We start from the raw sequence: 16,350 nt of genomic DNA, 5'->3' as shown, positions 1-16,350 counted from the left end.
TCTCTTTCCTGGACCCAAATTTACCATGGAAACATATCTCTCCTATTAAAAAAACAAAACAAAACAAAAAACTCCATTACTCTATCCAGACTCAACCCTCAACACCAGGAACTTGCCTTTTCAGCCAATTTTCTTGAGAGCTGCCAATCTTCACTGTCACCAACCACCTCCATCTTGCTACTTTCCCTGGCTAGTTTTCACTAGCATTTGACGCTGTTAACCTCTTTCCCTCCTTGAAAGACACCCCTCTCTAGGGCTGTGTGATAATGCACTCACGTGGCTATTCTTTTTTCGGCTATCATACTCTATCTGATATAGAAATTCTAGATTTCCTCCAGTTTGGTCCAAGGCTCTAATTTCTTATTACTCTAAGAAATCTGTAGTTTTAAGAACAATATTCTATGCAAATGAAGCTCAAATTTGGACCTCTAGCCCAGAACTTTCTTCTGAGTTTAAGAACAATATATCTGACAACATACTCAACACCTTTTTGAAGAAAGCAAACTCAAAATGACCCAACCTGGTTCTCTGCTGCAGCTTCTCATCATGGTGAACAGCACAGCAATCCACCTAATTAAGCTAGCCAGAAACCTGGGATTCAACATCTCCCCTCCACCCCTCCATACAAGTCAATCACCTCCAAGTAGCATGCACTGTCCAGGCCACAGGTCTAGGTCAAGTTGTTATCATCTTTCTTCTCCAAGAACTTCATAATTGGTGTCCTTACAGCCACTCCCCTGACTCCCCAAACCATTTTTCAAAATACAGCCAGTCATCTTAAAGCGCATACAAATCTGATCATGACACGTCCTTGTTTCAAATCCAACTCCAGTGTTCATCAGAGGGCTAACCCCTGGCCCCTGCGCACCATACTGGCCTCTCATGGCTCACCACTGTCTTCATATCAGCCACACTGCCTTTCTCTCTGCTCCTTAACTATGTTCTGCCCCTTCCCATCTCATGATTCCATCGGCCTGGAAAGCCCCCATCACCCAGTTACTCTTTTGCCTAGAGTTCACTCAAACTCACCTTCCACAAGGAATCTTCCCTGACAGCATCACCTGAGTGTGGTCCCCAGGATAAGCTCTCACACAAGCTCTTCTTCTCCACCACAGTACTCATCACACTGGGTGACTAGCTGTTTGGCCTCTGTCTCCCCGACACTAGAATGCAGGCTCCAGAAGACCACATGTCTTCCTAACTGATCTACCTCTAGTACTGAACAGAGTGCTTCGCATATAGGAGACTGTCAGGTTCAAACAAGTAAGAGTGAAAAATAACTCTCGGTCCTGTGCTTAGGACTCAGTGCTTTCACTACTGCAGGTGTGGACTCATGTTCGATCCCTGGTGTGTGACAAGCCATGTGGTATGGTCAAAATCCAACTTAATCTACAATCTGTTCTAAAATAATATTTCAGAGTTGATTGGGAAATTGTTCAAAGAACTCAGATTCTTATCCAACTCAACAATTCAGATTCATAACTTCTATTGACATATATGATTTACAGAACATGGCTGTTCTGTAAACACTTTATTTACAAAAACTGGTGGCAGGTGAGATTTGACCCACAGACTAGTCTTCAACTTAGATCAAGACTCCAAAGTCAATGCAAAACTGAACAGAAACAATTAGCTGTGGCATTCGGTGAATACTAGCTACTTTTCCTGCAATCTGACAGCACTGCAAAGTACGGGAACGCTGGTATGCTTGCTTTTGAAAATCTAAGACACATGAATCACAACACTGTTTTCTTTGGGGAGTTGCTCTTTTACAGATTAGTCAAATAAAACATATAATTTCCTAAAATATTAGAAACTACTCTGCAGAAAGGACATTATAGCTCTGAATAAAAATTATGGACCTTATAAATTACATGTTATCGACCTTGAGAAAGAAGACTAATAAGAAATAAAACAATTCATTTTCTATGAGGCCTACTGTGTACTAAAATACGTATTAATGTTTTGAAATTCAGTAAAGAAAAGACTATGTATACAATAACTGTACTGAACTCAAAAGAGTGAAAAGGTTTGAATCAGTACATAGAATTTTGTAGTGAATTTCATTTTAATCCCCAAAGAAACTAGGATAGCACTATGTACATGGTGCTCAATAAACTAAATCTGCTTGAACAAGTAAACTGTCAAACTTATGACCTCAAAAAAAAAAAAAAAGGATAATTCATTTAAAATGTAGCAAATGAAAACTGGCATTCACTTTAATATACAATAATTCCTAAACCCAGAGGATAATGATAGAATGCTAGGCATCTGAAACAATCAAGAACTATTCATTATTTATCCAATATTTACAAAGTTTGGTTCTAATTACGTTCCCTAACTTTCCCCAAACAAACAATGTAAAATCCTCCATAAAATAAAAACATTCCTCAAAAGGGTAATGCACATTACCCAAATAAAATACATTATACAATACAGAAGTCTCAAAAGTTGCTGGCTTTCTGAAACACATTTGTTTCAAAAAATATTTTCATAGGTTAGGTTTCTAATACTTTCCCTGAAGCTTTGATGGCATTTTTGCTCTGGTCCTTTTGTTAGTCAACCTGGGGATTCCCCCACGAGCCATTTTTTTTTTTTTTTTTCCCTAAAATAAAATCACTGCAATGGCATTATAATGGAAAGCAAATTGTGCTTTGTAGCGGAAGAAAATAAGATACACAAAGAAATTCAAATCTGGCTGAAGATGACAAAAATGTAAATATTTTGTTTTGGATAGAATTAATACCGTGGCAAATATTTTATAGGACTTCCATTACTTACTAAGTTGGGATATACACTTGTTTCAGTTTACTCTCAGCTTCTGCTGCCTTTAGACGTTTCTAATTGAAAAGATAGATGAAATATTTTACACACAATGTCAAAATAATTATTACCACTTCATCTGTCTTAAAAAATTCACAAGAAAATAAAACATTAAAATATAATTCAAAAACTATCTTTTTAAGATGAGTTTTTCTTTCATGCACATGTTCTTAAACTGCAGAAACTTGTAAGAAAAATCACTAGATTCTGAGGTACAGAACAGGTATTACATAAACAGTTTAGACACAAATTTTAAAAATAATGCAATGAGCAACTCCATTTCCCATTCCTCTAGGAGCAGATAAATCAAACTTATAAGTAATCATTTTTACTTTTCACATTTAGTTTCTATTTTATTTCTTTTTTGCCTTTTTGGAAGGGATAAAAAACAAACAATGATCTTTGCTTTTAGAAAATTACTCAGAGATGATTACTTTCCAAAGTCTATGCAAAAGAAAGAGACAGTAACTAAGTCCAATTAAATAAGCATTTACCCTCAGAATCTTGGGAGGTATGCAGTAAACTTTAAAGCTTGACTGAACTCATGTCAGATTTTTAGGTACCAATTAGGAGTCAAATGCAGGGAAAGACATGGTGAAAAGATTATATGATCAAAGCCAGAGACTGATCAACACAACAGAAAATGCAAATAGAGAAAGAAAATAATGTATGGTGGATATTCAAAATTACGACACATCAGAACACAAGGGAAGCCTCCATTTTCTCAATGAGAAGGACATAAAAAAATTTAAGGAGGCAACTTAAAACTTTTAAATAAGGAGTTGAAATTTTTGGAAATAATTTAATTCAAACACATTTCAACCATCCTCGATGCCATCATTGCCGCCATCTCTAGAAACTCTTTTCACTTTGAATAACACAGATTTCCAGAGCACATGGTCCTCACATCTACCTAAGCAGATCCTGGGGGTGGGGTGCAGGGCGCGCATGCAAACTTTATTTGGAAAGTCAACAACAGATGAGAAGATGGCAGACAAATGTTCTAGAGAACCATCTTACTTGGTTTTGGATGCTAGTTTGAAATAAGCACTTTCTGAATTATATATGATGATAACGCTGGACATTTTTCAACAAGCCATGGGTATCTGCTCACTATTCACAACCTCAACAACTCACTAGGGTAATTTTTTTAGTGATCCTTTAAATTGTATTTTTACAGCATGTAACACTTGCCATTGGGTGATCATATACTTAGGGGAAAAAATGCCTGTTAAATCTGTTTGCCCCTTTGTCTCTACCAGTTCTGACACGGATCTAGAAGAATATAATATACTAGGTCACCTGAGGAAAATATACTTTTCCTCCAAAAGTAGTAATTGAGAGAATTACCTCAATTTGGGACATTTGGGGAAGATTTAAAAAATAAGTTAATCTCTGCTTTTAGAGATAATTTTTTGGGGAAAGTTCTGTATTTATGTACAGTAAACTTTAAATAGTAAAGACATTAAACTAGCAAAGACTAACTGCTACACTTAAGGTCAAACACTTGATATAATCACACAAATGTCCAGGAGGTTTCAGAAGAACTCGTACACATCTGAAGTCATTTCCATCAACTATACCAACAAAGAGATGAAGCACCAGGCACGGGCAAGGAAAATAAAACCTCTCTGGTGGATATTTCCCTGCAATCTTTTCAAAATATTTATCATAATGGAATCCGAAGTAAAGAAAATATTGAGACTAAAATCTTAAAATGATATGCTAAAGATATGAAATTACATAGTTTATAGTGGTCTAAAAAAGATAAAGCAAACAAAACAAACTTAAAGTATACTGCTAAGAAATATTAACGTGTAAACAGCTCATTTAAATGCAACTCTATTGGTAGCAACATGAAAAATTACCTGCTGCACGTATCTGTCAGTAGTTTTCCACATGTAATAATATTCAATGATGCTAGTCAGTGATTTCCAAGGGAGCTGAAAAAATATGTAACATGATAATGAAAACAAGCTACTGCAGGAACTATTTTCCTTTAAAACCACTTCTTAAAAATAATGAGGCAATAACCTACATGGGAGACACATTCTAGTAGAAATGTCTGAGAAAACTGAAATTAATTCTGAGCAAAGGGTCCCCAAACAAGTTCTATTCAGCTAGAGATGATTGACACAACACATTTCTCAGCCCCTATTTTGTTTAAAATTATAAACCTTATGACTGATAACATTTTTCTCGAGCTATGGGTGGGGTTGAAGCATAATTTTTAGAAATAGTTATTTTGAAGTCTCGCCCGAGTTCTTTAACTTTCAAAGATGACATCCACAGCTAGGGGTCACTGGTCTGCAGCGTAGTACTTCTCACCTTTTCAAAAACTGCTCTACTTTAATCTATTTTGTTGTAAATAAAATGAAAACCTAAGTCTCCGAAAAACAGCCAAGTGTGGTACATATCAGAAAAGTAGGAAGCTTGTCTGCTATTTTCCATAATTATTCAAAAATCGCCAAATGAGCTTCTACTTATGATACCCAAGATGGAAGAAAATATTTCGTATGTCCCTCTGTAAAGGGAGATCTGTTATTCATTCAAGAAGCCAATCAGGGCACTTCAAACAGAATGATAACATTCAATTGTTAGCTGTTGAGGCAGATTTACTGATGGGTGAGTCAGCACCCTCTGACTCTCATCGAGCTTGCTCTAAAGTACCACTGGCTTTAAATAGTTCTTCCCAGACCCCAGTGCAGCTAGGGGTCTGTTTGTGACCTACATGAACACCATTCATGACATTCCTATCACCTCCATATTTAACTCACCGTTTGGCCTGAAGAGAAAAATAAATGGAGTTTACAAAAACGAAATTATTTTTAAGTTAAATTGGGTGGCACCTTCAACAAATGTGGTCTCCTACAGGAACAGATCGGCACAGCTGGCATTTCAATTGCAGTTAAAGCAAATTTAATTTTCTCCAGTTTAACATAAAGCAATCTAATGGAGCTGAAAGGGTCTGAGGGGCAGTGTTAAGGAGCTGACTACAGCAAAACCCTAGGCATAGTCTCCTAGGGTTTTAAGCAAAGCAAGACTTCTTATCTCCTAGTTATTCTTTTGGGAAACAGCCCCTGGCATGCAGTTTACCTGGTAGTCTGAAAAAAGAAAACCAAGTGACCATGAAACCCAAGCTTCCTCATGAGCCAGATTTTATCTAAGTCATAAAGTCCTAATCAGCTGTGCTCAGCACCACCACGCTCTCATCAAGAAGTGCAGGTCATGTCTGTGTCTACTCCTGATGAAGTATCGTCTCTCCCTCAACCCTCACTCTGGCTTCATGGGAGTTCCCTACGATATGCCAACTGAAGAGGAAAAAATCCAAATGCAACAGATGGCTCCGCATGATGCTGGCACCAACTGGAATCAGACTCTGTAGCATTTCAGCCCCAAGCAGGAGTGACTGAAGCACAGTGAAGAGGGGAGACCCTTGTGGAGGGCAGACCATTAGAGTAGACATCTGATGTTGTACTTTGAATTGAAAGAGAGATGGCCAGAGGTACTAATCTACATCTACCTGTGGACAACGGTCATTTCTTTGACACAACGATCAGGGACTTGAAAGGAATCAGATTAGAGGACTGGTTGCGATGAGGCTTGGAAAAGAGATCTGTGGGACAGACACCTGGAGGGGGTCTGGCTGTGAGGATATTTGAGTCTCTGTGCTCACAAAGGTCCTCTGCACCGGAGGTTTCTCATTCATCTGCTGCTCATTCATCTCATCCATCATCGGCCAAGATGATCCCCTCTATGGCTGCCAGCCAGCCTCTTTCCCTAGACACCCAATGACTGCTCAAAGGACACAAACAAAATAGACACACACGCGGAAGCCACCACAGGGATCTCTCTTACCAATTCTGATCTTCCTCCAAGTGTCTAACCTGCAAGGAACAAAGTACACAGGGCCTCCAGCATGGGACCATTCCCAGTAAAACGTCCGCTAGATTAGACTCTCAGCATCCTAGAATAGCAGTTATCTGTTCTTACTGAATGGACAATTATTCTAGATATGATTTTTCTTTTTTGCTTGAAATGCATTGGCTAGTAATACCATACACAGACTTAGGAATGACTGATTTCCACAGAACACTGCCTTTATCCCGGGACTCAGAACCTGCAGGAGTGAAGGTTTGGGTCACCCCACCAGCCTAGATGAACTCTGATCGTCTAAGATACTGTGTTGACCTTTCTTTCAAATAGCAGAGGGTGCGGGCGGCATCCAAACCTAGGTCTCTAGTCTTCCCAGAGATTTTATGAGAACTTAATATCCTATATGCCTTTTGGCTTAAATCAGATACAGTGAATTGTGTACTTAGCAACTAAGAAACCTAATATAACCAAAATATCTATCTTTTCTTCTAAACTGGGTGAGGTTGAGTTTCCCTCACTTCTAATCAAGAGTACTCTGATACAAAACTCTGTCAGGGGAGGCGGAGGGGGAGGTGTTCTATTTTGAATGACACCTAAGGCATTAGAAAGCGTTTCACAAAGGGAGAAAGGAAGACTAGAGAAACATCTATATTTCATTCCTTGCTCAGTGTAATTATTTTCCTTCTGCACCGACTTCCCTTTCTATTTTTATATAAGGTCTGTTGTTGGTGGTGTGTTTTTACCTTGATAATTTAACGCAGAAGTTACAAGTTATAAAGACAGGGCTGTGGCTAAAACCAGAAGAGGAATAAACATCAGAGACGGATGCTGCGACATTAAGTTTAAGCCTCCTCATTTAGGGACAGTACCATGTTTTCTAATAATTCAGGGATAATTGGTGTTATTTGGTTGCTAAGTTGTGTTTGACTCTTTTGTGACCCTGTGGACTGTTAGCCAGCATCTGTGCTGACCTTTCTTTCAAACAGCAGAGGGCATGGGCACATCCAAACCTAGGTCTCTAGTCTCCCAGAGACTTTATGAGAACTTGATATTCTATGTGCCTTTCGGCTTAAATCAGATGTAGTGAATTGTGTACTTAGCAACTAAGAATCCTAATATAACCAAAATACCTATCTTTTATTCTAAACTAGGTGAGGTTGAGTTTCCCTCACTTATAATCAAAAATACTCTAATAATAAACTCGGTAAAAAGTAGTGTTCTAAGAATAGAGCCAAGATACATGGCGCTTACTGACAGAGTCAGGGTAGAAGAGAATCAAGCAAGATGGGTGGGTAGAGGCAGCAGACACGATGGGGGGCTGGGGGGATTCCTGCTGGAGGGTCGCCGTTGTGGGGTCAGGTAGGTTTGTTGGCTTCAGAAGTCCTGGCTGTGAAGCATCGAAACATGGATCCCTGGCTCTTCTGGAGGTTAGCTTTCTGACAACCTTTAATAAATTTCTTCCTCCTCAAATGGCCTCACTCAAATGGAGTCTACTGTCTCTAATTATGACTTGCTCGCTATCCTTTCCAACTTCCTGCTAGTTCACTTTCTTATGCTACCAAGGTTAGAAATCCAAACATGGCATTTCTAAGAACCCCCTGTGATTCATTTCTGCCAGTCAGATGTATAACACAAGTTCAGAAGTAAATTAAACAGGCACAGTATGGATGGTGCATAGCAAGGGATCCATCTTGCTGCAGCAAAAGCAGGAGGCACAGAATTGTTCTAGACCCCATGACCCTGCCAGAGGTTTCCTGATCTCAAGATCGTGGCTACAGCAGTGTGACCCTGGCTCAGACGTTAACCCAGCAGCTTCTCGATTCCCATAGAGGGCAGAGCTAACAGCTCACTTGGGGATCGTTTCTGTGGGATTATTCTGAGATCCAGCTTGAGCCTACTTCTCCAACCCTATCAATGATTTTAAGTATCTAATTTCTAAAATTAAACACCATTCAGTTTAAAACAGCTCTTATAATTTTGTTATCTGCAACTGAAGTTTAAATGATACAATAGCCAGGAAATACCCTTCAATGAAAAGAGTTTCTATGGCAAAGTTAAATTCCCAAGCCATTGTGAAGAGAGATAGGACTCATTAAATATTTTTACTTTGGCAGCACATAAAAGAAACAAGTGGTGAACAAAACTAAAGGTAAGAACAACAAAAAACTTACCAAACTATTAAAGGTCAATAGAGGGCTAGAACAACCATTTAGCATCTGTGGAAGGGGAATTCAAACACATTTGCCACAGATCTCCATAAGCTGTTCATGAGAAAGAACCAAGCCAGAGCAGGAAGCCTGAGAAGCCCCCATTGGTGGCGGTGGAAATTTGAATCACACAAAGAAACGAGGAGGGGCAGAAATGGTGAATTTTTAAAAATAAGTAACAATAAGTAAATAAATATTGGGGGATTAATCTCTTTTAAAAAATCACTGACTAAAGCAAGAAACAGTAATAATTCACTGTGGAACTTAGAACACGGAGTAAAATGCATGACAACAAAAGCACAAGACTGGGAAAGAGGAACTGGAAGGGCACTGTGTCATGGCTCTTCCGATCTACGCAATCTAGGCAGTATTTATTTGAAGGTAAACTGTGGTACATTAAAGATATATATTGTAAACCACTAAACAAAAGTTTAATTAGTAAGCCAAGCCACTAGTAGAGATAAAATGGGAGTCATAAAAAAATTATTAAAAAAAGGAAAAGAACAATGGGACAAATGGAAAACTCACATTAAAATGATGGATTTAAACGGTTAATTATATTATTAACAAATTATATTAAAGGCAAGTGGTCTAACACTTGAAGTAAAAGGCAGAGATTGTTAGATTGGTTTGGGGGAAAAAAGTAAAATGGATGAAAACAAAATATATCATGTAAACAACAAAGCTGGAATGGTTATATTAATAGGAGAAAAATCAGATTTTGCCACAAGGAATATTATCCCAGGGAAAAAGAAGCATAATGTAAACAGTAAAAGGTCGATTCATCCCGAGAACGTAACAATCCTAAATGTGTATGTGTGTAACAGAGAGTCAACAAATTTAAAGCAAAAACCTAATACAATTCATGTCAATGCATGGCAAAAACCACTACAATACTGTAAAGTAATTAGCCTCCAATTAAAATAAATTAATTAATTAAAAAAATTTTAGAAAAATCTACAGCTCTATCTACAGGCTTTTAATACTACTCTCAGCAAGTAATAGAACTCTCCAGAAGACTTGAACAACACTATTAATAAGCCTGACCCAAGTAACATTTATAGAATATTATACCTAACAGCAAAATACCTATTCTTTTCAGGAGCACACGGTGCAGTCACCATATACTATATATACTACATACTACAAACACACCATATACTAAGGCAGAGTTAATCAAATCTTCAAAATGTAGAGTTTGTGTCTGTGTTTAACAAAGTATGCTTTCTGAAAACAACAGAATTAAACTGGAATGCATAACCAAAAATATATATGGGAGGAAAAAACCCTACAAGTATGTGGAACTTACTTCTAAATAACCCATGGATCAAAAAGGAAACCATAAGGGAAAATGAAGAAATGAAGCTGAATGTACACTTTATCAAACTTTCTAAGATGAAGCTAAATGTAACAGTGCAGAGGGAACTGGCACACCCCCTTTCTCCATCAGATATCCGGCAGAAAGAACGGGGACAGAGCAAGCTGCTGCCCAGGGCTGGTGGTGTGGGTGTGCACAGTGGCGATCTGCTGCCGCTGGCGAAGAGAGCCCCTTGCTTCCCAGATCCTTCACTCATACAAAGCAAAGCATCTGCCACTGGAGATGGACTAGAAACTGTCCCATCCCCTCGTTCCAGGCAACATGTAGCGGCCAGTGGAGGCGGACTGGAAATGTGCTCACATCCAAGAACCCCTGCTAACAAAAGGCTGCACAAGGCAGAGACTGGTTGCCACGAGAGAGCTGGAGAAAGAGCAGAACTGTTGTGGGAGCACCACCGCTGAAACACGGGCACAGGACTGGGCAGGAAAAGGACAGCGAAGAAACCCCAAGCCCTTACCATGGACCACCAATACCACTCTACCACAGGGGGAAGGGCAAAAAGGCAGAGACAGGCTCTACAGTGCAAGGCCTGCCGAGGACGGGACAGGCACACTGAAAAATTAAACTCTCTGCTTTCCAGGCCCCACATTACTAAGCTGCCTCAGTCGTGTCCAATTCTTTATGACCCTCTGGACTGTAGCCCGCCAGACTCCTCAGTCCCTGGGATTCTCCAGGCAAGAGTACTGGCGTGGGTTGCCATTTCTTTCTCCAGGGGATCCTCCTGACCCAGGGATGAAACCCATGTCTCTTATGTCTCCTGCACTGGCAGGCGGGTTCTTTACCACTAGTGCCACCTGGGAAGCCCAGGCCCCACATTAAGCACAAGTAAGACTTTGAAGTCTGTGGATGTTCAGTTCACCCCCATTCACCCTTCCAGTGAGGGAGAGACTAACCCTCAAACAGTGGAAGGTGGCCAGACATACAAACGTGACACCAGAGACAAATGAGACTGACAGCAGTTACTCACACTCACAGCCCAGGGGAAGAGGACACTGTACAAGATGAAGGGGAGCAACTGGGACATGGCACCGCATTCCATGTAACAAGAGGGTGAGATATGCCTGGTTCCAGAAGAAGGTTCCCACAGAAGGATGTGATTGGCTTGTGTCAATAATTCTGCCTGCTGGCAGGGAAATGAAACCCATTAGGTTGAAGGCTGGGGGTGGGGTGCTAGGTGCCCTAGCCATATGAGGCGCATGAGCCACATGGCCCTCACCCTTTCCTGCTGGGTGGGGGACATATCTGGCAAGGAAGGGGAAATCCAGTTAAGCTTTTGGGGTTCTTTGGAGTTCAAAGATGGTACATGAAATATTAGGCCTTGCAGTACAGTAGTATACTGAAGGCAGCCAAATAGTAAGGAAATCCAAACCTAGGCAATAAGAGACTATATTAATACACTAAAGGATCTGGTTGAAAAGGTAGACAATACACACGAATGGACAGGGAATTTATACAAAGACAAAAAGCATAAAAATAAAATGTGAATGTTAGGAATATATGGCACTGTATGTGAAGACTTTCTTTAACAAGTTTATCAGTATACTGGACATAGCCAAGAAAAGAATTAGTATACTAGAAGACAGATCAACACAAACTATACAAACTAACATAGAGACAGCAAAGCTCAGCTCTAGGAAACTCAGTGAACTACAGGGACAGTGAGTATACAGAAAAGCCTACCAAGGGCACAGTGCAGCAGCAAACCCTGCTACGAACCCAAAGTGGAGAGACAGTCTTCCGCACAAGGAAAAAGAAACATTTACATACATAGGAACTTCTCATCAGATGCTATGTAAGCCAGATAGAGAGACATCTTCAGAATACTTAAAGAGAAAAAAAAAATTAATATCTTTTCAAAAGGGACAGTACAGCTTTTCAAACAAAGTGGAAGTCAATTCTCGGTCAAACCTGAATTCACTGTCAGCCTAAAGTATACTACTAAATAAATGATTACATTAGAAGAAAAGTTTCAAAGTAATGACCTAAACTCCAAGCTTACAAAAACAAAAAACCAAAAAAACAAAACAAAAAAAAAAACACTAGGAAAACACAAAGAACATAAGTCCAGAGCAAGCTGAAGGAAAGAAATAATAAACAGAAAAGCAGAAATCAATGGAACAGAAAACAGAAAAATCAATCAAATCAAAAACTGGTTCTTTGTAAAGATCAATAAAATTGATAACCTTCCTGGCCAAACCAAAGATGAAAAAAGAAGAGCTAAATTACCAGTATCAGCAATCTGAGAGGGGACATCATTACAAATCCATCCCACAGAACTTACAAGTATAATAAAATTATGAACAACTTTATGACAACAAACTAGACAAAATGGACAGGGAGAGAGAGACGCTGGAAAGAGAGAGGAGGATGCACCAGTCTTGGTACAATAATTAGACAGTTATCAACAAGTCAAACTTGCCCTGGGAAAATACAAGACTCAAATAAGAACCTGCAACAATACAGTGTAGCTAAAAGTGGAGAATAACTGCACAGGAAGGATCACTGAGGAGATGGAGTTCAGCTGAGACACCCGGAAATGGCCAAGAACAACGAAGGGTGAAGGACGTCAGCGTAAGCCACACGGCGGATACCACTGCGGTCCCCAGCAGCTTGCTCTGTAGAGAAGACTGACAGCCGTGGTCACTGAGGACTCAGCAGCCGCTCAGCAGTGTGGAATGCGGGCAGCTTGCACACTAGAGGATTCTGTAGTGTTTGCTGGAGTGAACCCCAGCAGCCTCCTCTGCAGAGAAAGCTGGCACCTTCTGCCACCAAGGTAATAACCAAGAGCCACTGCTGCTGCTAGCCTCCCAGGAGACATGCACATCCCAGGCGCCGGCTCCTCCACATGAGCTCACATCCCACGCACCAGAACACAGGCTTCAGTCTCTTTGTGAGCACACACTCCACCCCCAGCTTCAGTGAGCCAAGCATGCCCCCACCTCAGGCACCACTGCCACCACGGAGGCACTCCAAAGCCAGACTCAGAACCAAGAGGGAGCCCCTTGCCCGTGACATGCACTGTGGGAAAAAGAGCAATCAGGAGGTCCCCAACAGCCCTCTCTGCTGCTGCAGACACCTTCACCCTTGGCTGCTGCAATCTGTACTGACATTGACACCTGCAATCTTCTGACTCAGCTCATGGGGCTGAATGTGTACTACACCAATGGGCCTTCCCAAGAGCTGGAGCTAATACACACCGCTCAGCTGGTGCCCCTGCACCCACTGCCCGCTAAAACCAGTCTGTAAAGTCTGTTGTATCTGCTCAATCAAACGCACAGACATCAACACAAAGCTATGAGAAACACGAAAACTTAAAGTAACATGACATCCCCGAAGGAACAGTAATTTTCTAAGAAACTAACCCCAAAGAAATAGAGATCTAGGATTCCATGACCAAGAATTTAGAAGAACTGTTCTAAAGAAGTTGAGTGAGGTGTAAGAAAAATACAGATAGAAAATTCAATAAAATTAGGAAAACAATGTACAAACAAAACAAGAAGTTCAACAGAAAGAAATCATTTGAGAAAAGCCAAACAAATTCTAAAGCTGAAGAATACAATGAATTAAATGAAAAATACAACGATGATCATCAACAACAGACTCAATCAAGCAGAAAAATCTGTGAACTCAAAGACAAGTCATTAGAAATTATCCAGTCAGAGGAGGAAAAGATAAAAAAAAGAATGAAAAGAAATTTACTCCAATTATCAGAAAAAGAAGATCATATCAGAAATACATGAAGAAGAAACAAAGAAACAACAGAAAATATCTATAAACTAAGAGCTAGTTTTCTGAAAAAAAAAAAAAAAAAAAAAGTAAAAAATAAAATAAAATCTACAAACCAGTGGCTAGACTAAGAAAAAACAAAGATTGAAATAAACAGAATCAGAAGTGAAAGACATTACAAATGACATCACAGAAACATAAAAGGACCCTAAGTGACTGCTATGAACAACTACACCCCACCAAATTGTATAATTTAGGGAAAAATGACTAAATTCCTAGAAATATACAATCCAGACTGAATCACGAAGAAACAGAAAATGTGAACAGAAGACTGCATCAGTAATCAAAAATCTTCCAACAAAGAAAAGCCCAGAACCAGATGACTTCACCAAACATTTAAAGAATTCATGCCAACACGTCTCCACATCCCCATCAGCATCTGTCATCTCTCATTTTAAAAAAATAATAGGTAACAGATACAAGGCAACATCTCGTTGTGGTTCTGAATTGTACTGCTCTGATGATTAATGATGTTGAACACCTTTTCACATACTTGCTTTTCACCGATGATGATGGTAGCTGGAGGCTTGTCATAAATGGCCTTTAAGTTTATATATTTCAAGTATAGGGCGGTGGAGGGGAGAGATAATAAGTTAACAACACTCAAGATGGGGTTAACAACTGCAAACTATTATATACAGAATGGATAAACAAGGTTCTATTGTATAGCACAGGCAATTATATTCAAAATATTCTGTGATAAACCATAAGGGGAAAGAATACTTTTAAATGTGTATATATATATATATATAATAACAGAAAGTAAAATCGTAAATCAACTATATTTCAACAAAAAAATAAATAAAGCAAAGGCTACAATGATTAAAAACAAATACCCCAAACTACAAAAAACTATTCAAAACTACACTAAACAAAAACCCTTTGAACAGGTAGGTTCCTGACAGTCCATCTTCTTTTAGGTTTTTGACATGCTCAGTTGCTTAATCGTATCAAACTTTTTGCAACCCCATGGGCTGTTGGCCTCTGGCTCTTCTGTCCATAGGACTTTCCCAGCAAGAATACTGGAGTGTGTTGCCATGCCCTCCTCTGGTGAATTTTCCTGACCCAGAGATCGAACCACATCTCCTGCACTGCAGCAGGTTCTTTACCACTGAGTCATCCGGGAAACTCAAGGTTCTTGACACTGGTGGCTAATTCCAATCTCCAAAATACAACAATCCTAATGTGGACTGGCTCACTGACTAGCATTCTAACTACCTTCAGAAAAACTAATATACATAATGCAACAAATTTACAAGAGTTTTATTAGGTCATGAAGGTAACAAAAACCCATCTAACAGCATTACTGCTGTTATGCTCATTTTCACACCATTATTTTACCTCCTATGAACGCCAGCTTCTATGTCCAAGTGTATTTCATGACGCTGCTGTTGAGCGTTATTTCCTAGTCCTGTACTAAGTGCCCGGGAGGACTGTCTACAATTTTCACACCTCAGTGTATACCTGTCAATCTGCTATTCTCTCCTTTAAGGCATCAGGGGTCCAGCTGAAATGCCAGTTAACTCCCTGAAGAGACTCCTGAGTTGACAGGCACAACCAATAGCTCCCTTCCCACCACTTTCACAGTACTTGTCCTTACGGCTGAAAGAAATGATTACACTATATTTTACTTGAGAGCTTATCTTTCGATCTCTTGATCACAACTACAAATCATTCTCTGAGGTAAGGTCCACATTGCATTTCTGATGCATGCCTAGTGTGTTGCAGGTGCTCAACCAACATTTGTTGAACTGAACTGAGTTCAGAATGATTACCAGGACATGAAATGAGCATGCCACACTCAATGCAGGGAAAAACAGCTTCACTTTGGTGCTTCTCGTCTTCTACTCCTTCATCAGATCTGAAGACTTTGTTCTTTAGGGGGTTTTGTTTTTGCGGTTTCTATTTAGTGGTGTAGTAACTGTATATTACATTAGTAACACTGCATTGCTGTGCTATTCTGGCCATCTGAAGCTAAATGCCACCAATGCATTTTAAATTCCCAGCTGCACAGCCTATAAATTGAAACCATGACATATAACAATCTGGGTGTGAGTGAAGTTTTGCCAAAACAAATGCCAGTGACACTAACAGCTTTAATTATCATGTTTGGGATTTAATATATCAACTCATATTGATAAGTAAAAATTTCCTTCAGAATAATTTTAGAAAGATGCAACAACATAAAAGACAGGATACTGGCTCACATTATATACTTCATAGTCTATTATAAAGAGTCTATTTTCATAATTTTTAAAAAATGACTGCTATAGAAACCTA

At 39.5% G+C, this 16,350-nt stretch overlaps 1 protein-coding gene across 4 annotated transcripts in view; it reads right to left on the bottom strand.

The window, feature by feature from the left end:
* Positions 1-16,350, bottom strand: part of MTA3 (metastasis associated 1 family member 3) — a 195,769-nt gene that overhangs the window by 18,121 nt on the left and 161,298 nt on the right. For all 4 annotated transcript variants that reach the window (XM_025260926.3, XM_025260927.3, XM_025260929.3 and 1 more), the window contains exons 10-11: positions 4,692-4,766; positions 2,782-2,840 (exon numbers count right to left, since the gene is read on the bottom strand). In XM_025260926.3, coding sequence (XP_025116711.2) covers positions 2,782-2,840; positions 4,692-4,766 — 134 coding nt within the window. The remainder of the gene's footprint in view (positions 1-2,781; positions 2,841-4,691; positions 4,767-16,350) is intronic.

This window comes from Bubalus bubalis, chromosome 12, assembly GCF_019923935.1.
Source record: "Bubalus bubalis isolate 160015118507 breed Murrah chromosome 12, NDDB_SH_1, whole genome shotgun sequence".
Taxonomy (NCBI): Eukaryota; Metazoa; Chordata; class Mammalia; order Artiodactyla; family Bovidae; genus Bubalus; species Bubalus bubalis.
The sequence above is the reverse complement of the archived record's forward strand: the minus strand, read 5'-3'. Positions and strand labels throughout refer to the sequence as shown.